Here is a 26,194-nt window from a genome sequence, read left to right on the forward strand (position 1 = left end):
AGCTCATTAAATTTTAGGCACTATAACTTAAAGGCATAATTTTCAACCTCAAGGAATTGATAATTCCAAAAAGCGATTATTCCATTTTGGGAGAAAATGCTAATATTCACCAAAAAATTGGGGAAAAATGAAGTACAAAATAGTGTGGTATAGGCTATAAATACATAACATTAAACAAGAACAAATTCATGGTGAGCTTGTAGGTAATTGAAGTATGCTATGTTTCTGTGTAGGAGGAAGTGGGGCTGTGGGTGGAAGTCAGAACATAGGCAAAAAACTGAGAGTAGGAATAAATAAGCAACAAGATTATTTTATGTGCAATAAATTTTTAACTATGGCCATATTTTGTTCTAATTCTTTCAGAAATGAGAATCTATGTAGTAAATATGATTTAGTATGTATAACAAACCATCTCTAAATACTTTATATTTTGTGTGATAAATTATATAACACCATGTATTTTTCAAGTAAAACTTTAATATATGTGGGTTAAATATGTATATATACTATGATCACAATTGAGTTTCAAAGATGCCCTGTAAGAAATGCAGGACAAGTATTATTAGTCCCACTTATCAAGTGAGGAAGCTAATAATCAGAATTTATTTCACTTTCTTTAAGTTTCAATACCAGTAAGTAACAGCATCCAGGTCTTCTGGCTTTCAATGTAGTGTTCTGTTACTACACTATACCTATTGAATAGCAGAAAGCTTAGTAAATGAGAAATGAAGGCTGATTTTATAACTATTACATTTTATCTTTGTCAAATAAGGAAAAAATAGGGTAAAGTAAGGTACTGCTGAATCTCAGGTATGTTAAAAATAAATGGGCACCATTTATCACTGTGCCTTAGAGATCCTCTCTTTCAAATTTTCTATATAAGTGATTGCAACATTAGAAGTGAAATAGAAATAACCTATACATGGCAGGCTCGGATAGAATCTTCTCCTTTCCTAGATTTTCTTTATCCACCATTATCGTTTATTTCCTCTGAGATGAGGCACCTTTTGAAACACAGAATTAAGGAACAGACTACACTTCAGCAAAAACTTGCCCATGAATATTATATTTCAGCCATAAACAAGCTATTGCTGTTTTAAGAACAAAATTTCCATTGTAATATTGAAAAAATGCGGTAAACATATCCTGTCAACATGCCAATAAAAAACATAAAACAATAACAAAGCTTATAATTAACTTTTAATCATAAATTCATATAGCAAAATCTCAATATAATTTTACAAATATGTGTACATATAAGTGCTTCTTAAAATTTTTAATATTGACTTTCAAATTTTTATTCAGAAACACATCAAAATTAATTTTGATCCCAGTAATAAGTGTGTAGAAAAGTAGACCCGTTTTCCTCTTCTTTAGATACATTTTTAATAACTTCTGATCATATATGGTGGTGCTGGTTGTCTGGTTTCTTAAGGAAGAGTTGTATGTCATGTAGGGAGAGAAGTCCCTATAAGAACCTCAATCTATATCAACGGGAAAAAACAACTCCATCATTCTTTTTTGGAAGCTTATGGCAGAAGCAGAAGAAAACTGGAAACAAACTGGCTTTTGATCAGGTTTATCTTCCTCAGTTTCCAGACTGTACATTGCATGGAGCTGTTAGTGCCATTTGACTGAAGGCTAGGCTGCTCTAACACTTGGAAATTTTCTTTTGGAAGAAATGGCCCTTTTTGCCTAGCCAGTCAATATGACCAAGGAAGACGGTGATAGTACGTTTTATGTAGTTCCTGGTTCATTCCAGTTCTCATCTGATGGCATGCATGCAAAGGGATATGTTAGGATCACTGAGAACTGTTATCTAAATTTATATCTTAAAAAGCTAGTTCTTATCCTTTGTAAAGCTTTTACTTGAAGGAGAAAACCTTGATCTCAAACCCATTTTTTTAAAACAGTGCCAAGATACAAATATTCTGCACTATTAGGTGAATGATAAAAAAATTTATAGTTGAGTTAATAGACGTAGGCTAAATTTTAACACAAAATATCTTTAGGACCTCTAATAACGTGGATACATAAATGAGATAGATTTATAGGTACATACTCAGTTAAGTATTTTGTAAATTATTAATGGAAATTCTTATTTTTATTGTGAATGCCTGGAGAAAATACTTGTTTGGGAAAATCATCAGAGATGGGTTTAAGCTATTCTTTATATATTTCTTCTCCTTTTTCTGGCAAGGAGGTCTTCTTCTTGGGTACATAAGTCATACTGGACAAAGAATGCTTTCTAAATGTAGATAGCCTTCTCCTAAAGTTCCCTCCAGAGAAGAAATATAGGAGAGGGTCAAAGCAACAATTTGATGCGGCCAGAGACAAGGTTATGACCACTGACTTTTGCATTCTAAGTACAGAATCACAGTGTTTAGTGTCATTGTGTAAAAAGTGAAGATGAATGGTGCGTTGAATGTGATATGGCATGAAACTGATTAAAAAGGCAGCTGTCACAACTATAATCATTCCTATAGCCTTTTTACGGCTTGATAGATTTTTCTTCATTGAATTTTTTAGTAAGGTCAAAATGATCATTGTATAACAGACAATTATAATAACAAAAGGAATGATAAATCCTACAAATAATGACACATAATGCAAGACCAAAACATGATATTTAGCTTGATTGTCCTGTGGAGGCTCAAAGCACTTGGTATTGTTTTTCTCATCTTTGTAAGATGTGGACATTAAAAATGGAGAACTAGTCAAAATCACAAAAATCCAAATAGCAATGCATACAATCTTGGCTTTTTTATGTGTAATCAAATTAATGTTCTGGACTGGGAAAACAATTGCGATGCACCGGAAAAAGCTCATGGCTGTCATAAAGAAAATGCTACAGTAGAGGTTGACATACAAGGCATAGGTGCTGAGGCGACACAAAAAGTCACCAAATAGCCAAATTCCTTTGTGGACATAATAGACCACACGGAGAGGCAGTGTGCACACGCATAGTAGATCTGCTACTGCTAAATTAATCATGTATACTTGGTATGCTGACTTCTCATGATATGTTTTTATGAGAACATAGAGCACAAAACCATTGCCGAAGAAACCCACAACGGTGATCATAGAGTACAAGGTGGAATATACTTGATTGCGGAAGTCATCAATAGTGTCATTGCAGGTGCTACTACTGGCAGAAGATACTGTCAGATTTCGGACTCCATCCATGTTTCTCTAGGAAAGTCTGCTTGGTGCCTACAATATACATATATAAACATATGTATATTTTATATATATAAACATATATATATATAAAATCTTGTCAATTTTTAGTCAACCATAAATTATAGGAAGTACTAAGGTTTCACTTTATAGTGTCACTATGTATATTTTTTGACCACTGTAGGAAGCAGGAGTGGTGGGGCAATGAGGGGAGATTTAGCTGGACTTTGCTCCCAGGTGAAGGGTTTTGGTACTATGGGCATGAAGAAAACTCTCTTTTCCCCCTTCCACCCATGCTTGCCTGATGGAGTTCTTAATCTTCAAGACCTAGCTAAAACAGGTATGCCTTAAGTCATATTACTCCAGTACTATTCTGTAAATCTTTTGAAGTCGGTTTATTTTTAATTAGAGAAAAGCTTTAAATATAGTAGTTTCATAAATATGAGTATATTTCTATCATCTATCTATCTATCTATCTATCTATCTATAATCTATCTATCTATCCATCTAATCTTTTTATCTATTTGAGGAGCACTGGATTCTTTTGGAGAATAAAATCTGGATGAAAATATTTGGTTCCCCATGAAGTAGTCTTCCTAGGTAACATCTGCTAGATGATGTTTATACCTAGGGACATAATTAATTTTATCATCCATGGAACTCACTCTCTGGGGGAGAATCTTAATCTAGAACATGGTGGACTCTATTTTGAACCACAGAACGCCAAGGCTGGGGAAGCTTTAGAAGCCATCCAGCTATTTTAATAAGGAAAAAAAGGCGAAATTCATTTCTAAAATCTACAACTTAGGTTAAGGCTCTGAGGAAAGATGCAGCATAACTAGATGGAATATACTTTCTGGGAAAGAATATTGTTGTAGATGTTTATCCTTGTTCTCTTCCTAGACCCACACTCAAAGCTTTATTTTCAACCATACATGGCCATTTCTTTTATAGTGAGGGATTGTTACTTGGTCTAGAACACTTCAGCTTTATCTGGGCAGTCAGCAGGCTCTGAGGAGAGAGAGAGCTAAGGATGAGATGAGATAGAGTGGAAATAGTGATTTTTTTGATGTTCCTCCAGATTCTTTTATTATTTAAGAATGTGGGAGAAACTCATCAATACATAATATTGTGGATAATTTTTGGGTGAAGTCTGATTTTTGGCCTTTTTCATAGCTCTTGCTCCCTGGTAAGAGAGAGGTTAGGTTAGTAAGGTGGAAAGACTGATCTTGCAAGAACTGCCAGCAGTGGAAGGAACTGATCTAGTCTCTCATGAGGGCTACAGGTACAGATGACTACGGTTGGGGTTGGAGATGGGACATAACTTCCCAAGTTTACTACTTCAAACATTTATGTTAGGATGTGTCATCCTTCTATTTGTCCATCTCATAGTCCTACTTTTTTTTTCTTTCATTAAAAATGTCGGGAGTTCCCGTCGTGGCGCAGTGGTTGACGAATCCGACTAGGAACCATGAGGTTGCGGGTTCGATCCCTGCCCTTGCTCAGCGGGTTGACGATCCGGCATTGTCGTGAGCTGTGGTGTAGGTCGCAGAAGCGGCTCGGATCCCACGTTGCTGTGGCACCGGCGTAGGCCAGCGGCTACAGCTCCGATTGGACCCCTAGCCTGGGAACATCCCATATGCTGCGGGAGCGGCCCAGGAAATGGCAAAAAGACAAAAAAAAGTCACTTTTTTCCACCAAGAACTGTTGGTATATAGTAAAAAAAAATGAAGATAAATCATTCTGAGGGTATAAACCTAAGATAATAGAGAAAAATTAGTTCACTATCCCCAACCTCTGCATTATTTCTCATTTTGCTTTCTAGTTACCTGCCTCTTTCATCAGTGGTTTTCTGAACTCAGGTGCAACTGTTGAAGAAAGAGAAATTGCTTAAACTTATTCTAGTCCTGTATTGGGTTTCCTCCAAATCACTCAGTGTTAGTCTGTGAGGCACTAGATGGTGCTATTGAGATTTTTGATATAGCTTTTGTTTTAAGAACCACACTTGAAAGGTATTAGATATTTGCCATTTGTCCTTCCTACCACCACTCTCACTAGAGCCTACTATAAACTCTTTCCAGAATAATTTTCCATACATTGTTGCTTCCAATTATCTCATGCCCTTGCTCTAAAAATCTGCTATGGTCCTCCAGAGCTTTCAGAATAAAACCCAGACTTCTTGACCTGATATTTAAGGCTCTCTGCAGTCTGATTTCAACTGAACTTTCCTAGATTCTCTCTCAATCCTCCTCTTTGCACACCTTATAGTTCAATGAAACAACTATTTTACTATACCAGGGACATGTGCTATACATTTTCCCATCTGCATGTCTTTTTTTCATGGTATTTCCCCCTCCTGAAATGCACTTTCCTCCATATTTGTGTATGGAAATCTACTCATGTTTCAGATCAAATTATACCTTCTTGACTAAGCCTTCCCTCAGCCTAGTTTCTAAGTAATTTCTATCTTTTCCCTTCTAGGGAAATTTAAATTCATCTTTTAGATCAATGATTTGTATGTGTATGTTATCCTCTCTCATAGACCATCTGGTTTATATATTAAGGCATCTCACAAGGGTTAACACATATATACCTTGCCCATAAGTACTCATAAATGTTAATGGAATGAATGAGTAAATGAATTCTGGGACTAGTTTATCATTTGAAAATATTATTTATCATTTCAACCACTTAAATATATCTTTTTGCTCGATATAATTTAAAACTTTCTCAGCTTCAGAGCCCATAGTTTCTCTGTTAAATTGCTTCATAAAGTATTAGGAAAAGCACAAAATCATAAGGCTGACTGTAAAAAGCATCCATATCTTGAAATAGATTAACCATTTGTTTATTTTACTTGTCTGTTAAATACTAGAAATAAATTTAATTTCCCAGGTCTTTGAATGAAAGATGCTAAGTATTGATAAATAAATAAAAAACAAATAAATAGATGATCTCTAGCCCCATTAATAAATTTCTCAGTCATTACAGACCAATATAAGATTTCCTAGTAATTTTATATTTAGGTTTAATTGTTTATTTATAAGTAAGTCAAGTCAATGACTTATATTAGGCCAAAAAAGGGAAGATTGTGACTCTTTCAAACAAGTAATGAATCCTAGAGGGGTGGAGATCTTTTAGTTCAAGCCATTCATTTTACAGATGATTTTTTTTCTTTTGTTAAGCAGCATTTGATTCATTTTTATAGAATTTACTGTGATCGCTTGATAATGAGACCCCACACTATATGGATACAGAGATGCCTCAGAACCCATTCTGGCCTTTGAGGAGCTCATAGAATGGTGGGGAGAGGAGTAATGGCTCAGAAGTATGAAAACATTACAGTCCAGTATGGTAAGAGATGTTTTAGCACAAAACAAATGGGCTAGTAATTTATTAACATATACAAGAAACAAACATAAATGAACTTAATGTTTAGTACAGGTGATGAAGGAAATTACTTTGTTAAGATAACTAGTGAGTTAAAAAAAACAACAACATTCATTTAGAAAATGGAGCAATACCTCTTTCTGGCACTGCAGTACCCTTCACGAATGTTTCTGGTTAGTGGTCAGTGGTTCTTATGATGTAATATCAGATGAAGCCTAGGCTGAAATCATAAGATTGAAAAGGAAGTTAATGACTTTTCAAGAAGTCCAGAAGGGTCATGGGAGCTTAGCAGCCTTAAGCAGGGTGTGTGATGGGATATCAAACCTTTACTGACAGATTTAGAGCTAGTGTTTGGAGTCCATGCCTCCTTCTTTTCACTCCATTCATTTTTCCATCCCCAGGGGGATAATTTTGAATATAGACCAAGACTGATAACACATGTTTGTTATTATACACATGTAGTTTCTGTATCTAGAGATGAACACAGTATTATAAAAATTGTATTCTCTCTATTAAACCGGGATATCTTACCTATTTTTTTCTTCTAAACAGTTTGCTATAAATAACTTGGAACTTTACATCCAAGGATCTAGTTTACTAGGAAGAGGAATTAGAACATTAAAAATATCAAGTATATTTATCTGTGATATCTTAAGGACAGTTTTCCTTGGAGGACTGATGACTTACAGGACTTTGGACTTTCCCCCTGAAAACTCATGATAATAGTTAAGGTTTTTATCACTGATTTGGCATATCTACATCTATCTATCTATCTATCTATCTATCTATCTATCTATCTATCTATCATCTATCTATCTATCATCTATCTATCTATCTATCTATCTATCTATCTATCTATCTATCTATCATCTATCTATCCACACTGTTTTATAGTTTGTATAGTTTTCATGACTGCATGTATCTTCAGCTAAACCATATCAGAAAATCTAACAAAGTATGTAACAAATCTCCAAGAAATGAACAAAGAAGGGCTTTCTTGAAACAGTAGCGGCCTGTACAATTGTATTCTAAATTTGTGTTGTCTATGGCAACTTTCATCCCTGTCTGCAAGAACCCCAGATGCCGGTCATTTTTCATTTATTTGTGGTCTAAGTGTCAACAACATAAGCACCTTCCTCCAGTTTATTCTTTGCAAGTATAGGTAGGCTGGAACTTTCCAAAGTAACTCTACTGAAAAGAAGGAAATCAAAGGGAAAATAAAGAAAATACAATATTATAAAACACAGACAAATTTTAAAGTAGGAACCTAAAACTACAGCTATGATATTGCTATTTGAATCCACCATGTACTCAGATAAACATTTTTCAGATCTTCTCCAATTTCTTCTCCCTCTCAGAATTTTCCCTTCTTCTTCAGGTAAGGAGTTGACGTAAGTAAGCTACTACTAGCAATCTGGGGGACGTATGGGTTGCAGATGGGAAAATACTCAAACAGAGTTGGCTTTTATATTTTGTTACTCAGTCATAAAACATTTTTAGTTTAACTTGACATAGGTTTCTGTAATCAGTAAAGATATACTGATTGAATATTTAATAAAAATATCCTTTCTAATCCTATAATTACCTGATTCCAGACATCTTCTCTATGGTGAAAATTAACTTAGGCTCTGTCACAGTTTTATGTTTAGACAAAGCTTATGTTTCTCCCCAATGTGGAAAGAGAGAGGTTTTTGGGTTTTCTTATTTTTTGTTTTCTTTGGCTGCCCCATGGCACCCAATACCTTGGTAACACAGATCCTTTAACTCACTGTGTCAAGTGGGGGATTAAATTTGTGTCCTGGTGCTATAGATATGATGCTGATTCTGTTGAGCCACAGCAGGAACTCCAATTTCCAAGACCCATCTATGAGAAGTGTAGTATTATCAGACTAATATACTAGTTATCCATTTCCATGGTAGGAGTGCATTTACAATTTAGCCCACTCAGTACATCCACAAGTGAGTTAAAGTCACACTGTCTGGGCAACAGTGTAACTGTTTGGCATGTAAGTTTGGCATTCTGAGGTGTCTTCTATAGTTCTCTTAATTCTGAGATTTGCACGTAGCAGACATTCAATACTTTTATTCCCTACTCCTTTTTTTTTTTTTTTTTTGGTTTCACCACCTGCGGCATATGGAGGTTCCCAGCCTAGGGGTCAAATCGGAGCTACAGCTGCCAGCCACAGCCACAGCCACAGCATTGCAGGATCTGAGCTGCATCTGCAGCCTCTACCACAGCTCAAAGCAACACCAGATTCCCCATCGCTGTGCAAGACCAGGGATTGAACCCATAACCTCATGGATACTAGGCGGACTCATTTACATTGCACCACAATGGGAACTCTTCCTTGCTCCTCTTTTTTTTTTTTTTTTTTGGTTTACTTGAGAACTCTGGTCTCTGACAGCGGCTTCTGCTGAAAATAGATTCTACCACTCTTATGCATGGATATATAACCTTTGTGTTCCGTTACTTAATTCAGGAGTTACTCAGATCTTTTATTTAGCTCATCTTAAGTCCATGTAAAACTATCTATATCATCTATCTATATCTATCTTCTTCATCATCATCTGTCTACTCACTTTGCATCAGCCCTTAGCCTCCATTGAATCTGTAACCTTGTCACGTTCCAGTGAACAAGTAAGAGTTTCCAGAGATAATCTAATATAAAGTCCCAATTCATATGCCATACACTTTATTTTTGCTACAATAAAGCTACCTATAAAAGATTTATGTACTGTCGTGCCTTCTAAATGTGGTCTAGGGAGATCTTTAAGTGTCCCCAGGCTAATGTCTTCTATTACATGAAGATAGCAATGGTGCCTCTTTTTTTCTGCTTTTATTCAAATAAAAAGCTATTTCTGATCTTCTCAATTCAATATTTCTCTCCTTTGAAATTCTACATTATTTTGTCTGTACTTTTCTTGGTAATTTTCATTTATTGCTTCGTGTCATGCTCATCTCTGTGGTTGTTCAGTTTAAACTTCCCCATTTTTCCTACCCCAGTTCCACTAGACTTAATAATCAAGTCTCATTGATTATTTTTTAGTTCATGCTGTACATAATAGTGCCTTTTAAATATTGGTTTATTTGAATTAATTAATTTTTATATCATTTTGTTGATGTCTTTTCACAATCAGAGAGAATCTTGCATGGAGAAAGACAATGTGCATGGTGGAAATTTGTAGGACTGGTAGGCACAAGACCTAGCTCATATCTCAGGTTGTGGTGGATGATTAACTGTGTTCTTGAGTAAATCACTCCCTTCCTGGAATGTCTTCATTTAACTGCAATTCAGTAGGGTTGTTTTATATGATCTCTGAATTTCCTTTCAGTTTGCCATTCTATAAACTAAGGAAGATCAGGGTATGTTCTTTCCCCCCTTTTTCTTTTTTGGCCATGCCTATGGTTTGTGGAAGTTGGGGCCAAGGATCGAACTCATGCCACAGCCTGAGACACAGCAGTGACAGTGCTGGATCCTTAACCTGCTGAACCATTAGGTAACTCCTGTTATTTTCCCCCTTGGTTATTTTTCATCTTAGGAAAAAAAAAAGAGCACACAGGATAAGAGATCTATGGCTTCAGTAAAGAGAAACATAGACATGAGTCATTTGTGAATTTGATTTAAGATTACTAATTGTTTCCTGAGTTTATTTCAGGTGAATGTCTGAGAGAAAGACTCACTTCATTTCTCTCTGAATGTTTCAGCAGTGCTCAGGATACAGCATTTATCAGGCCCTCTAAAGGCAACACAGCGATTCAGTTCTAGCTTTGACAATGATTTCTAACTAAGTGCTGATTTTATGATGTAAAGTAGCCCCACTTTCTAGGGCTCATAGGTCTTTCTCCCTGACCTTACTCCTTTTGCTTTATAATAAGTAACAACATATCTGATTCTAGCAATATAATCACCATTATTCAGATCCTCTGAGGGAGATACTCCTAAAGTCATCTTAGTTTCTTTTTAACCATCTCTTGTATGAGATGACCATCCTGCTTGATCATATGGATTTAGGGTACCAGGACCAACAATTCATCCATCCATATCTTAACTGATGACTGAAATCTACTCTGCAGAATTTCTAAGAGGCTTTGCTTTCTTTTAAAATGATAAAATTTATCAGACCCTGTCATCTCAGTTAGATGGAAGGAGTCTGGGAGGGTTTTACTAAGGCTGATGGGGCAAGAGGGAAAGAGAAAAAGGCAATGGAAATCCAAAAGCTGAAGACAATGAAATTAAAATTACAGATGAGGAAAACAGCACAGATATGGGAATCTGGGCATGAAGGGAGGAGGGATATGACTCCTTTGCAATTTTGCACTCTTCCAAGCTAATATTTATACATTCTGATACCAAGTTTTGATCATTTTCCTCTCTATTTCTCTTCATTCCTGCTGCTGCTTCTTCTGTCCTGGCTCTCCTGAAATCAGACATAGATGACTTGTTATAACCTCCTACTTCTCACATGCACCTTTTATTTTAGTCATGCTGAACTGTTTGTAACTCCTGGAGATATCTATCATGACCCCTTAGTTTCAGGCTCTTTCCTCTCAACATAATCGTGTACACGATTGCGAGACTAGTCACTTTTTAAAATTGTAGTTGACTTACAATGTTGCATTAAAGTGTACAGCAAAGTGATTCATATATATAAGAATATATATGTAATTTTCCATTATATGTTATTATTCAATATTCAATATAGTTCCCTGTGCCATATGGTAGGCCCTTGTTATTTATCTATTTTATGTATAGCAGTATATATTTGTTAATCTTAAATTCCTAATTTATCCATTCTTTCTTTTCCCCTTTGGTAAACATAAGTTCATTTTCTATATTTGTAAGTCTATTTTTGTTTTGTAAATAAGTTCACTTGTTTCATTTTTTAGATTCCACATAAATGATATATCTGTCTTTCTCTGTCTGATTTACTTCATTTAGTATGATAACCTCTAGGTCCATCCATGTTGCTGCAATGGAATTATTTCATTCTTTTTATGGCTGAGTAGTATTCCATTATATATGTGTACCACATCTTTTTTACCCATTCCTCTGTCTTTGGACATTTAGGTTACCTCTATGTCTTGGCTATTGTAAATAGTGCTGTAGTGAACATTAGGGTGCATGTATCTTTTTGAATTAGAGTTTTTATCTTTTCTAAATATATGCCCAGGAGTGAGATTACTGGATTTTATGGTAACTCTATTTTCAGTTTTTTAATTAACCTCCACATTCTCCTTCATAGTGGTTGCCTCAGCTTATGTTCCCACCAACAGTGTAGGAGAGTTCCCTTTTCCTACACCCTCTCCAGCACTAATTGTAGGCTTTTTGATGATGGCCCATTCTGACTCGTGTGAGGTGATACCTAATTGTAGTTTTGATATGCATTTCTCCAATAATTAGCAATGTTGAGCATCTTTTCATGTGCCTGTTGGCCATCTGTATCAGACTAGTCATTTTTCATCCTTGGTTTTACCCTTTTTGCTCATGTGTCTATAAATGACTATAATCAAGTCGCAACCCTACATTTCATGTAATATCCCCCACAATCTAGCACTAGCCTCCTATCCAATTTTCTGTCTCACAAAGGTGATAATGGCAGAGGCTCAAGAAGTCTCACTACCTAGAGAAAGAAGAAATCCACAGTAAGTACTAAGGGGAGCCTAGGGCTCTCGGTAAGAGATGCTTGAAACAATCTGTGGTATATTTTTGGATGTGCAGTCATCTCAAACTAAGATAGGCTGTGGGACGAAAAATGGCAGCTTAATTATTGAAATAGTGAATCTTGGGAAGCCTTTCCTCAGGGACAAGTTTACCCCGACATGCTATTTAATATTCTGATTGTCTTAACAGGCGTATCCCTTTAGTATAGTATAGTGACTTACTAAAGTAGGTCAATATCCTTTCTCTTCAAGTCAGTGATTTTGTACTGAGGCCATGCCTTATACAAAGTCTAACTTCTTTTTATGTTATCTTGTCATCATTTACAAGTATTCCTGGTTTCCACCCAACCATTTCCTCACCAGGCCTATCTCCAAGCCCGACTCCACTTGGATCATTCATTTTTTGAACAATAAAACACCTATTTTTATCTGTCATTCATCCAATATAAACAAATAATAAATATTTTTATTTCATTATAAGTAATATCTTGGGAGGTAAACAAGTATACTTGATGTCTCCAACAACCCTAATCATGAGAGATGCCAGGGCCAACTTTGATCACCCAGGTGGGAAATGAGAGTTTGTTTGCTTTCTGGCATTTGGACTCTAAAATCATCTTAGGAGATGAACTTAATTCTGGACTTTGTCTCCCAGAAGAATGTGAGAAAATGTCTGAAAATATTCAAAGAAAAGCAGCTGTGTTAATCTAAATTTGAAGACTTTACTGATTGCACTTTGTTGGAGTAAAGTAAATTAAAAATATTTTTACTTTGGGAAAAGGACCCACTTATTTGGGCTATTAAGTGCCCAAAAAACCAAAATATTATGCATTAGGGGAGAGGCATAATTTTTATAAGGAGCAAGGAGATAGGTGAAAATTTACACTGAACCTATTTTTTTCCCAAAATTTAGGAAGTTAATGGAAAAATTCAAAATTAGAGGAAAAGGAACATTAATAATTTTAAGATAAGTTTGTTGGTTTTAAAAATGTGCTTTTGAAAGATAGATATGGGTGGTGGGTTGAGGGAGTGGCAGAAAATCTCTTTAGTTCATGTTTTGGGAAAACAAGAGGATCATAGTTGTTTAAAACACCCAAAATTCCACAGTGAGATTATAAACTTCAGTTATTTTAAAGTTTAGAATTTGAAAACAATATCTAAATAAAAAATTCTTAGTTTAAGTTTTAAAAATAGGACTGAGTGGTACATGTTGCAGAGGACATTTTGTATGTTAAGTCACATTGCTTTCTGTAATAGGTTGCAAAGAGAAAGAGAGCTTGTTTATTGTCTTGTTTATTGACCATCTCTCTAATGGTTTAGAATTGCATGTGCTCGTTCCTTGCTCTATAATTCTTGCAAGCTATTAGAATTTTTAATCTTAGAGAACTATGTAGACTGAGGTATTGCTAAGCAGATACCACTTACTGTATGATTATAGAGAAAACTTAAAAACCAACTTGTATGGGCAAGGAATGACTTGGTGAGAGATGAAGCCAAATATTCTACTCTCCCTTATGGACCCATAATTCCTGTATTTCACTTTGAGATTAATTTTAGTTTTATTCTATATCATGCCTTATTTATAGCAAGTTCTCTGTTTTATAAATGAAAACTTTTTTAGTTATACAAAAAAATAGAGGAAAAAAAGGAGAAAAACTCAGCTAATTTTCTACTGAGACAAGGTCAATGTGGATGTAGTAGCAAAAACATAATGGCTTTTGAACCAGAATAGATCTGAAGTGGAATCATGGTTTCTCCACTTACTGTGCAAGTTACTTAACCTCACTGATACTCAGTTTTCTTACCTGTAAAGTGAATATAGTAAAGAAAGGGAGACAGAAAAAGTGTATCGAAGAGAGGTAAGAAGAAAAAAAAAGGATAGTATTGCATGAGTAAAAGAAGCAATTTTGAGACAGAATATGGTCATTTATTTCAAATGTTACCAAAAGACCAAACAGAATGAAGTTCATAAAATGGCAATTGTATTTGGTAATTAGGAGGCCAGTGGTGACCTTGGAGAAAACATTCTCAATACAGTGCTGAGTTTAGAACCAAATTAAAATTTTTAATCAGACTTTTTGGTTTCCATTTAGATAGTCATCATCAATAAAAAGAAAAAAAGATTTTAGAAGGTATATTATTTTTTCTATTGTTGTGTATCACAAACTTGAAACAATACCCACTTACTTTCTCATAGTTTCTGTGGATCAGGAGTTCAGGTACAAGTTAGCTGGGTCTTCTGCTTAGGGTCTCACAGACGGCAATCAAGTTGTAAGCCAGAATTGAGACCTCATCTGAGGCTAGGGATCACTAGTTGTTAGCAAAATTCATTCCTTGTTAGTGTATGATTGAGGTCCCATTTTTCTTCCTGGCTGTTGGCAAAGAACCACTCTCAGCTCTTGGAAGCCATTCTTAAGCCCTTGAAGCATGCCCCAATTCTCTTACAACATAACTGTTTGCTTTCTTCCAGATCATCAGGAAAGAAATATCTTCAAACCCTTCTGACTTCTTTCTCTGACTTCTTGACCTTCTTTTAAAGGGCTCACCTTTTTAAGTAGTCCAACCCAGGATAATCTCTGGTTTGGTTAATTGAAAACCAACTGATTGTATTCTAGGAATAAAAACTCCTCATATTCACAGGTCCCACCCACACTCAAGGAGAGGAGATTACACAGGGCTTGTATGCCAGGGGGTAAGAATCTTGAGAACTATCTTTGAATTCTTCCTACCAAAGAAGAAATGTCTAGGAGGAATTTTCTAGGGAGAAAAATGTGGTTTATACCTCTTTTTTCTTTTTATTATAGTAACTTGTGTATTTGCCTAATCTTTACTGCTAAATTATAGATTTCTTTTAGGACAAAGATCTTTGAAAGCAGGGATTATATCTTCATGTTTTCTTTTTACTATTTTATTTTTCTGTATATGTTCACATTTTTCTTCAAGAATGGTTAACATACACAGCATGGTTTTCATACATAGAATGGTTTTCATACACAGCAGGAACATAATGAATGGCTAATGAAATTCTCTGCCATTCTATTTTGAGGAAAATTATATTATTGACTCATGTCAGTAGAACATGCTCTTCGTTATTCCAAGGCTAAGTGCCAATTTGATCCAGAAGTAATCTTTGAAATGCTGTTCCAATGGACTGATGACTTGCTCAAGAGCACGTACCTAGTGTAGGGCAGGGACTAGAGCTCCAGCATTATAACCCAGAGGCCAGTTCTGCTACCACACAGCTGCCTCAATACCCACTCTTCCTTTTTTGTCTCCCTTCATCAATGACAGATTTTTCAGATAGCCAATTGTGGTGTTTCACTCTTTACTTTTGTCATTCCCTTGGAGAATTTACCAATTTCTATGGCTTACAAAGATCACTTCTGGGGAGTTCCCACTGTGTCTCAGTGGGTTACAAACCTGACTAGTATTTATGAGGATGTGGGCTCAATCCCTGGCCTCAATCAGTGGGTTAAAGATCTGGCATTGCCATGAGCTGTGGTATAGGTTGGAGATGCAGTTTGGATCCCACATTGCTGTGGCTGTGGTGTAGGCTGGCAGTTGCAGCTCTGATTTGACCCCTAGCCTGGAAACTTCCATATGCTTACTTTTGGCGTTCTCTTGTGGTGCAGCGGGTTAAGGATCCAACATCGTCACTGCAGCTTCTTAGGTTGCTGCTGTGGTGCAGTTTCGATCCCTGGCCTGGGAACTTTCACATGTTGCAAGTTCAACCAATAAATAAATAAATAAATATCACTTTTAAGTGGAAGACTCAAATCTCTGTCTCAGCCACAAACTATTCGCCTGAAATTTAGTCTCTCATTTTCATTTCCTTATTAGGTTAGTCTTCTTGGATTGCAATTTTCCTCAATTTCAACATGCTTAAAGATAAATATCATCTTCCCCCTAAACCAAATTCTCCAACTGACTTTTTTTTTCCATTGACTAATAGTCTTCCAGTCACTCAAGATCAGAACTTGGTGTCATATTTGATTCCACCCAACACTGACGTCACCCTTCACATGTAAACTCTAAGTTCTGTTCTTATGTTTCAGAATCTCCTGATCCTGTCTCTTCTACCAATATAGTTCAGGATCCTAATCTCATCATGCCTTGGCTACTTGAGGAGGCTCGAACTATGAATCTTCTTTCATCCTTATATGGTCAAAGAGGTGAACTTAGCAAATTTCTACTTATACTTCAAGATTAAATCAAAGTGGTCATTCTCTATAAATGCTCCTTTGTTCATGGTTTTATTATCTGATTTATTACAATGCTGTAACTACTCTTTTTGCTTACATGTCTGTCTTACCCATTTAGATGGTAAGCCCACTAATGACAATGAGTCTGCTTTATTCATTTTTGCTCTTTTTGTCTCCTAATTGAACAACTTTGGAAGAGTAATTGTATGGTTTAGGAGATTTTGAGTAATTTAACCCCTCAGGGTGAGTGTCCTGGGGATGGAGGATAGAGTATGTTTTTGATGTGGAAACATAGGTGCTATTGTGCAGGAATCTAGATAACAGTGTAAAGTAGAAGTGAAATGAGTACCCCTATAGAATGGTAGAGTCTTTTTAAAAGAAACCTGAAAAATCAAAGAATGTAGGGGATCACGACTTATTGATGGACAATTTACAAATCACTATAGAAGAAAGGAAAGGAGGTATGGCAGTTGTATCCATACATTTAGGAAAGACTAGAAGGCAGAGTTTAAAATAAAAAAGCAAAAGCGGTCTGGAGGGGCTGTAGGAGAGTTCAAAGTGGCCTAGGTGAGAGATCATTGAGAATCTAAAACCCAATCTGTCTGAGTAAGATCTGGGTAACCCTGATGATGGGTGCTTTTTTAATTCACCCAAAAAGAGAGACTGAAAGATTAGGTCAGTATTTGGATGTAGTTTTAAGATTCTAGTAAGCTGACTGCCTCCCAAAGACTTCCTTTACCTTTCTAGTAAATGCTAGCATGTACCGGATGGTCTGCATATGTTGGAGGACTGCCAGCAGGGGTGGGGTGATAAGGGCAAGGCCAAAGCAAAAGGGGAAGTGGGGGACTCAGAACTTGGGCTTCTAAGACAGATACTTCCTCCATTTCTGCTGAATAGTGGTAAGATGTAGGAAACTTAGTTTTCATGAGGGTGCAGCTCAGTGGTGCCATACTTTTATTTGGTCAATTCCCTAATGCCCTCTTTCCTATTATCCATGTATCTTATTATTGTCAAATGAAAAAAGTTAGTTCTATCTATCATTGGGTTTAGGTCAGGGATGTGAAGGACAATGCTTCCTCCCCCCAAATTTATTGAGGTAAATTGTACAAATAAAATTATAAGATATTTAAAATATACAATGTAATTATTTGATATATATATATAAATTGTAAAGGAATTCCCTCCATTGAGTTAATTATAGGGACAATGTTTTATTCATCTTTTGATATAGCATATTATTGCTAAATGAATAGTAAGATCAATAAATATGAGTGTTTTGTAAATTATAGATATTTTACAAATGCAAGTTATTATGGTTATCTTTCCTACTCATATCAGGCTCAGCTCATGTTTCACTTCCTACACTTATTTTGACCACCCATCTCTATCTCTCTCTTTTTTGAATTTGTATTATGTTTATTGCTTGTACCAATAATATGGCAATTAACCTTCTATTATCTTGTATTGCATATTTTAATGTGTAGGAATCTTGTTTCCTTAGGTGAACTGTAAATTCCCCTAGGGCAGGAGAAAGAAATCCAGCCTTTTTTTCCTTTAAGCTCTGTGAATCCAAACCCTAACCTATTGGAATATTTTGCACATAGAAAAATATGCAATAGGAGTTCCCATCATGGCTCAGTGGTTAACGAACCTGACTAGTATCCATGAGGACGCGGGTTTGACCCTTGGCTCTGCTCAGTGGGTTAAGGATCTGGCGTTGTCATGAACTGTGGTATAGGTAGCAGACGTGGCTTGGATCCCATGTCGCTATGGCTGTGGTGTAGGCTGGCAGCTACAGCTCTCATTTGATTTAACCCCTAGCCTGGGAACCTCTATATGCCACAGGTGCAGCCCTAAAAAGCCAAAAAAAAGAAGAAAAATGTGCAATAAATGTTTATCAAATTATTGGTTATTGATTGGAGTAACACTACACACCCTCCATGGTGTTTTAATCTATAAACAACCAGGCTTGTACTACTAATCAAAGTGGCTTTCTTTCAAGGTAGTAAATGATCTTGGGGAGGAGAGTAAAAAGTCCTTCTGTCATCACTGTAGCCTTATTACTACAATAAGTAGTATTTTTCCTTGGCATTTCCAGGTATATGCTTAGTAGCATTCTCCCTAGCATTAGAAACTACAGGGGATTTGATACTGCAATTCTGACAGCTCTAAGACAGTCACTCTAAGATTTCTTCTCCAGTAGCTTATTCATCCTTAAGGGGATAACAACATCACACCTATCAAATTGGGCCACATTGTTGTTAAACAGTTGGATTCCAAACACTGTCAAGTCCCAAAGAAACTCAGACTATGGCATTCAAAAGAATGTCACTCATACAGATGGCCAAGAAACATATTAAAAAATGATCAACATCACTTATTATTAGAGAAATATAAATCAAAACTATAATGAGGTATCACCTTACACCAGTCAGAAAGGCCATCATCAAAAAGCGTACAGTCAGTAAATGCTGGAAAGGGTGTGGAGAAAAGGGAACTTTACTACATTGTTGGTGGAAATGTAAATTGCTACAACCAGTATGGAAGCCAGTATGGAGGTTCTTTAAAAAAGTAAAATTATAACTACCATATGATACAGCAATCCCACTCCTGAGCATCTATCTGGATAAAACCATAATTCAATAAGATACATGCACCCCAATGTTCATTGCAGCACTATTTACAATAGCCAAGACGTGGAAGCAACCTAACTGTCCATCAACAGAGGAATAGATAAAGAATATGTGGTATATATATACAGTGGGATATTACTTAGCCATAAAAATAATGAAATAATGCCATTTGTAACAACATGGATGGACCTAGAAATTATCATACTAAGTGAAGTAAGTCAGACAAAGACGAACAGCATGTGATATCACTAATTTGTGGAATCTAAAAAAGATGATACAAATGAACTTATTTTCAGAACAGAAACAGACTCACAGACTTTGAAAAACTTAGGGTTACCAAAGGGGACAGGTTGGTGGAGGAGGGATTGACTGGAGATTTGGGATTGGCATATGCACACTGGAGTATATGGAATGATTGGCCAAAGGGAACCTGCTGTATAGGACAGAGAACTCTACTCAATATTCTGTGGTAACCTACATGGGAAAAGAATTTAGAAAATAATGGATATGTATATATGTATAATTGAATCACCTTGTTGTACAGCAGAAATTATTACAATATTGTAAATCAACTATACTTCAATAAAATTTAAAAAACCATAAAAAACTAATGTGGTTGTGTGCCCCCTTGCATAGCATTGTTACAAATATTTTATCCTATGTAATCAAAATAAAGTCGTGCATGAGAAAAGATCTGAAGGAAAATGCAAGTCACAAAATGGCAATAGAAATCTTGAGAAGTCATGAATGTGGGTGAGAGTGCACTGTGGGGAGATAGTTCTACTCTTAGTTTAGGTGGTAAAAATATGTTACAGACAGTTTACATACTTTTGAACTTTTTGTAAAGCACTAACTATAGAGGTGACCTTCTTCCAGGGATACCTGTACAGGTCTCTAATTATTAGCAACTTGGAATCCCCCTAAGTTCTGAGGCCATTCCTCACAGCTGACTCTGAGGCCTGTCTCTAACTTCTTGGTATTTAGATGCCTGGATCTTGGAAGCCTGATAATTGTTCTTCAGGAGATTGCTTTTTATTGAAAGCCTTTGTCATAAATAAGAATTTAGTTTCAGATTAAACATGAAGGGTAACCAATTTGAAATGAAAATAAGCTTTTAATATCTTCTAAGGCCTGAAGTTCCTAGGAACTTTGAAATAAGTACACAAAGTGTGTCAGAGATGATTGAGTTTTGTTATTATTCACTTAATTTCACCTATTGTGTCAAATCCATGACAACACAAAGACAGCTCTATGTAAAAACAAAGGCTGTTAATCTAAAATAGATGAGACATCTTGAGAAGTCTTAACCGTTAGACATATCAAAATATGATTCCAAACTGTATTTTTCTTTCCTTTTTAGGGAAAATGGATTGATGAAAAGTAAATGAAAGCCTGAATGTGCTAAGGGACTCTAACTCTAGATCTCAGCTCCTTTTCCTTTTCCATCATCTATACTTAAGTAGGGGCTCAAGTGCCTGGAATGTATCAATTTGAATAAGACAATGACATTTTATTCTTTAAAAGGAAAACCAGCTCTAAGTGCTAAAAGATTTATGTTTACTCTTCTGTTTTGTCTCGTTTCCTCCATTTCTGCCAAGGCCCCTCCCTAACTAACTTCTCCCAAACATGTAAAGATTTTCTTTCTCTTTTCTCTCATATATGCTACCCCCTAAATCCAATAGAAAAGCTCATGTGGCACAAGGAAAGAAGGAATCATGATAGGATAAAGTGGGATGGGATGGAAAGAGGAAGCAGGATAGAAGGATTTTGTGGTGCATAACTTATATTTAAACAGTGGTCTTCCTCACCAACCAACTAAAGGCAAAAGTAATTGTCAGTTGACAGTGTTTTATCAACAGTAATGTAATATGAATTAATGGATATAAAACACATGGATTTATCTAATCAGGTTAAATGGCTTTCTTTGTTGTCTTTTCTGTGAGAATGAGAATGTGCCACTACCTGCTATGAGTCTATCAGTCTTATTAGTAGTTGTATTTCTTCAGTACAGATGAAAAAATTGACATTATAACAATACAAGAATCTCTTTTGTAGGGTTGATTAGTATGAATCTATCTTCCAGGAGTTTACTCACACCTGATTAAACCAGGAAATCTGTTTTTTACTGGCACTCAAATCATACAATGTTAGGCATCCATGTAGCCTGAAGCCCAAATAACATTGGTGTGAAGGATAAAAATAACTTTAGGTTTTGGTATTTTAGGGAGACACACATACACTATACCTACTTATATATTCTGGAACATGATTTAGTTATTTGTATTATAACTAAATCTGTGGTTGTACAAGTGACTCAATAAAGAGTAGCAGAATACAGTGTTACATTCAGAACTCAATGACTTATTTCGACCCTCAGCATTTAAGCCTAAGTATCAATAGACTTAATGGAAGTAACAGCTAGTGAAAAAGGCAAATACTATTTTCAAAAAAATTTTCTTCTTAAATTCCATTCTTAAATATTTTACTCCTTTCAGACTTCACATTGAGGTGTGTACACATATTGTAGAATTAGTAGTAATGAGAGGGCTGAATCCTACTGACAAGTCCTAGAAGTAGGATGAGATTGCTAATGCTTAGAGTAAGGCTCCTGGTCTAAGGTGTAGTGTTGGGAGCAGAAAGTAACTTGCCCTACTCCTTCCACATGCAATCAATTTTGTTATGTTTTATTCTTCTGGAATGGACTTTAAACAAAACCCTTTTAGATAGTGGTTTGTATTTTCAAGTTGCTTTCATAGTAACTGTTTTAATAGATCTGAAAAATAACCCTATAAATTCATCGCTGCTTTTGATACATGAAGAAATCAAGAAATACTTTTGCTAGAGAACATACAGCTCATTAGAAGGCAAAGCTAGAATGAACTTGCTGTTATCCAGGCCCAGTTTCCCTCCCCTTGAAATACATGAGCAAAGTAGTTCAGGGCAGGCACTGTTAGGTTGCAGAGTTTATGACAGAGTTCAAACTGGAAGAGAGCTTGAAGCAAAAAATCCCCATGCTTGCTTATTTTAGAATAAGTTAATATTTATTCTACTCATGGTGTGTATGAGGCACTATAGTAATTACTGTTGGGCAGGGGAGATTTAAAAGAATAAATAACTTGATACCTTCCCTTAGGACCCTTTTTTACTAATCTTTTGAGGAGAAGAATTATATTTCTGTGGCTCTTATTTCTCAGGACCCTCTTCTTCCTTTTGACTGAAAGTGTAGGCATTGCACGAATTTCAGCCCTTGGTCATCTCCTAGATTTGCTTTTTCGAAGCTGAATAATTCTTTTTTTTTTTTTTTTTTTTGGTCTTTCCTAGGGCTGCACCTGTGGCATATAGAGGTTCCCAGGCTAGATGTCTAATCAGAGTTGTAGCCACTGGGCCTATGCCAGAGCCACAGCAACGTGGGATCTGAGCCTCATCTGCGACCTATACCACAGCTCACAGCAACGCGGGATCCTTAACCCACTGAGCAAGGCTAGGGATCGAACCCACAACCTCATGGTTCCTAGTTGGATTCGTTAACCACTGAGTCACAACAGGAACTCCAAAGCTGAATAATTCTTATGGTTTTGGCTATCACACTCCCCAGATTTTATTTTGGCCTCCACCTCTTACCCAACACTCAAGTTCACAGCCATTATTTATAACTGTGCATTAGACATGTTTCTTTGATTTTTTTTGCTATCTCCTCAAATTCAATAGGTCAAAACCAGAACTCATAATGTCCTGCACTCCTCACTTCCATCCCCAAATTACCTATTTCTACAAATAGTAGTAACAGCAGTGCCCAGATCCCCTGGGTTCAAAATTTCAGAGATAGCTCTGACATTTCTTTCCTATGCTGCCTATATCTAATCATCCACCAAAAACCTTCATCTATTATTCTTTTTTTATTATTATTTTTAGTGCTGCACCCGCGGCATATGGAGGTTCCCAGGCTAGGGGTCCAATTGGAGCTACAGCTGCTGGCCTACTCCACATACACAGCAATGCCAGAGCCTAGCCGCACCTGCGACCTACACCACAGCTCATGGAAATGCTAGATTCCCCACCCACTGAGTAAGGCCAGGGATCGAATCCTCAACCTCATGGATGCTAGTCAGATTCGTTAAGCACTGAGCCACAACGGGAACTCCATCTATTATTCTTTTTAAAGTATATCTTAAGTTCCTCTGCATTCCATTTCCACTGCCACCAATCTAGTCAGAGCTCCATTAACTTCTACTCTTTTAAGTGGTCTCTCCATCTCCAGTTCTTTCCAAATGTAGTCAGGCCTATGAAACTCTCCCAGATTCGTCTACTATCATGTCCTTCCTTATTCAAATTTTGTTAATATGATTTTCCATTAAAAAGTGCCTGGAATTCAGTGTCCACTAATCTAGCTCTAAATTTTGATTCAGATGTATTTTCTGATACATCGCAACTCAAGCCCTTTACCCTAGCAAAATCAGGCTCCACAGTATACCCTGAAGGTATCAAATTCAGTCTTGACACAGTATCTTTATGACAGCATTTCTGTGACTAGAATTGAATTAAAAAAATGTATATTCATCACTTAATATGTGCACAGAAAGTTTGCTCAGCATGATCTCATATCCTAGGTATTCTTTTAGGCCTGTCTCATTTTATCTTCTCTGTGATGCCTTCTCCATTCATCCCAGCCCACTTTTATCTTTTTTTCCCCCAAACTCCTTTGCCATTAAAAACATAACATCGGTTTACTGTCTCATTTTTTTTATGTTCTGTAGATCTTATATCCCCACAAACATTGTAAGTTCCCCAAGGGCAAGAAATATGTATTATTGTTACTTCATGCCACATACTGTATTGAGCTTAATTGACACGTGTTTAACAGAATTACAATAGATGAGCTATTTTAATAAGAACATAAAAATAACAAAATAATCAGAGGAGAGGTCATGCAGAGCTATGTTACTTGGGAAATTACTATAGTTATCCTTTATGGCATCAAATCCTCAGGGTCATATATGTACTTTAAGGATTGGTGCTGTCTCTTTAATCTCTTATTATCAGCCAATAGTATCTCAAAGGAAAATGTATAATTTTCTGAGCCATGGAAGAATTTTACTTTTATCTCAGTTAAATATTTCCTAAAACATCAAAAGTTTGATTGAGGGTAGGAGGGAAAAACTAGTAGAAAATGAAATTGATGTTTCTGGGCTAGGAAAACACCTAATGCTGGATTCAGACTGGACTAAATCTTCACTTTTTAAATCTTTCATTCTATTTGGGTTCTTTGGCCACCAAGCTGATTTATTTCATTTGCTGTAGGTGATTGGCTAGTGTAGTCATTTAAATATTAAGGGGACCTGAGGAACTGCTTTTATTAGAGAGATGGATGTAAATTTAGTACTTTAGGTTGTTTATTTACTATGTAAACACAGAGTGCTTTCAGTTCTGATTGGACAATTAATAGTAAAACAGCAGAGCAAATATTTTTGGATGATTTTAACGGATACCATAAACTTAATCTTATTACTGAACTCAGGTTGTTTTTCCGATTTTTTTTAAACCTATAATTGGAACTAGCCAACCCATTTGTTTACCTGTGAAAAGAGTTTATTTGCTTCTGAGTAGAAGAATGCTCCTGGCTAAAGATATCGATTAAAATGTATATGAAATGTTGGATCTGTTTAAACCTGGTGTATGTCAGTTATGTCCAAGTTACCAAATCATGCAATCTCCTTATATTGATTTATACTTGTGAGAGCTTTCTATTTGCAGTTTCCAGTCAAAACTCTCCAATTACAGTTGTGTGGTGTGTTTGCAGAAAATTTCTTAACCCCTTTGAGTTTATTTCCTTTTTTGCAAAACAAGGATAGTAACATATGCTTAAATTGCGGAACATTGATAGATTCAAGTAGCACAATGAATGTAAAACTACCTTGTGAAGATACCAAATCATTCTTCACTGACTAGTTTACCTTCAGCAGTCACTATATTTTCTTTTCATATTGAGTGAAATGGTTACTACATATTATAGAAACTCCATTGAGTCCTTAATATAGGATTTAAAAATATCCTTTACATTTCTGACTTGATTGCAAAGGTGCTAGAGGCTTGGGAAATGTCTCCTCTGTGTTTTGCTGCATGAAGCCCCTGGCAGAAGCACTGAACAATATTCATTAAAAGACTAATTACATCTTCAAATCTCCGGCCTATGAATAAAGCAGAAAGAATTCTTACCAGTAGCCTTAAAAGCAGACAAATTAAATTAGTTATTTCTAAAATCCTGGAAATTTGCTAAAATCTATCATCAGCAGATTTTTTTACTACATACTCTTCTGGTCCCAGCACCAAAACATTGAATCTCCTTACCTGCTAACTTCAAGGTTGACAGTTTATGATCCTTTTGCATTCACTCTCAGAAGCAAGTTCCAAGTCTTCAGTAAATCCAATCTACCAGTCCCTTGGAAAGCTAATCATCCCTAGTGAGCTGTACAATGAATCTTAATACCCTGGAAGGTCTTGAAAGTACACGCCATTCACAGGGTGCCTGAAAGCTTTTTTGAAAAGATGAGTTGTTGCTATTTTCAAGAGGAAAGAGGGCAGGGCACAAAGGCTAGCCAGTGTATACAGATTCTTCTTCCTCTTTCAGATTAGTCCTGAAACTGTTTAAAGCACGCCTCATTTGGCCTCTCTGGTTCAAAGTGGGGGAGGGAAGGCAGAGGAAGGGAGGAAGAATTGAAACTGGAGACTTGCAGGTTGTTGTGTGTATAAATGAGCTTTTATCCCTAGCTCCAGAAATGGAATCCTCAGGAAATCACACAGCTGCTCTGAGATGGGAAGCAGAAAGGAGTACACTCTGTATAGTTTAGTTCTCTCCGATTTTTATAATGTGGGAGTGGTTAGACGATGTAGTCAGAGAAAGAGAATCCTACCAGTATATGTGAATCTAACTGCCATTATATGAAACTTGATCTTAGGCAAGATAAATTTCACATCTCTCTCTCTCTTACACACACACACACACACACACACACACACACACACACACGGCTCTATCCACATTTTAAGAAGTCTTCCACTTTCTGGTGCCTTTTGTTCTGAAAAACTGTTGTCTTAATTTGAGATTGGTTTCCCCAAATCCCCATGAAAAT

General features: G+C 36.2%; 1 protein-coding gene across 3 annotated transcripts; it reads right to left on the reverse strand.

Moving 5' to 3' along the window:
• Positions 1-1,050: 1,050 nt before the first annotated feature.
• Positions 1,051-25,872, reverse strand: CYSLTR1 (cysteinyl leukotriene receptor 1). Of its 3 annotated transcripts, XM_047765497.1 has the most exons (4): positions 25,413-25,871; positions 14,420-14,604; positions 6,705-6,790; positions 1,183-3,213 (listed from the first exon to the last, which is right to left on the reverse strand). In XM_047765497.1, the coding sequence occupies exon 4, from the start codon at positions 3,184-3,186 to the stop codon at positions 2,164-2,166; it is 1,023 nt and encodes a 340-aa protein (XP_047621453.1). In that variant the 5' UTR covers positions 3,187-3,213; positions 6,705-6,790; positions 14,420-14,604; positions 25,413-25,871; the 3' UTR covers positions 1,183-2,163. The 3 variants fall into 3 exon arrangements, with proteins under 3 accessions (XP_047621452.1, XP_047621453.1, XP_047621454.1); XM_047765496.1 differs by lacking the exon at positions 14,420-14,604 and having other exon boundaries at positions 1,051-3,213; XM_047765498.1 differs by lacking the exons at positions 6,705-6,790; positions 14,420-14,604 and having other exon boundaries at positions 25,413-25,872.
• Between the last annotated feature and the right edge of the window lie 322 nt (positions 25,873-26,194).

The sequence above is a fragment of the Phacochoerus africanus genome, chromosome X, assembly GCF_016906955.1.
Source record: "Phacochoerus africanus isolate WHEZ1 chromosome X, ROS_Pafr_v1, whole genome shotgun sequence".
In the NCBI taxonomy this organism is placed as follows: Eukaryota; Metazoa; Chordata; class Mammalia; order Artiodactyla; family Suidae; genus Phacochoerus; species Phacochoerus africanus.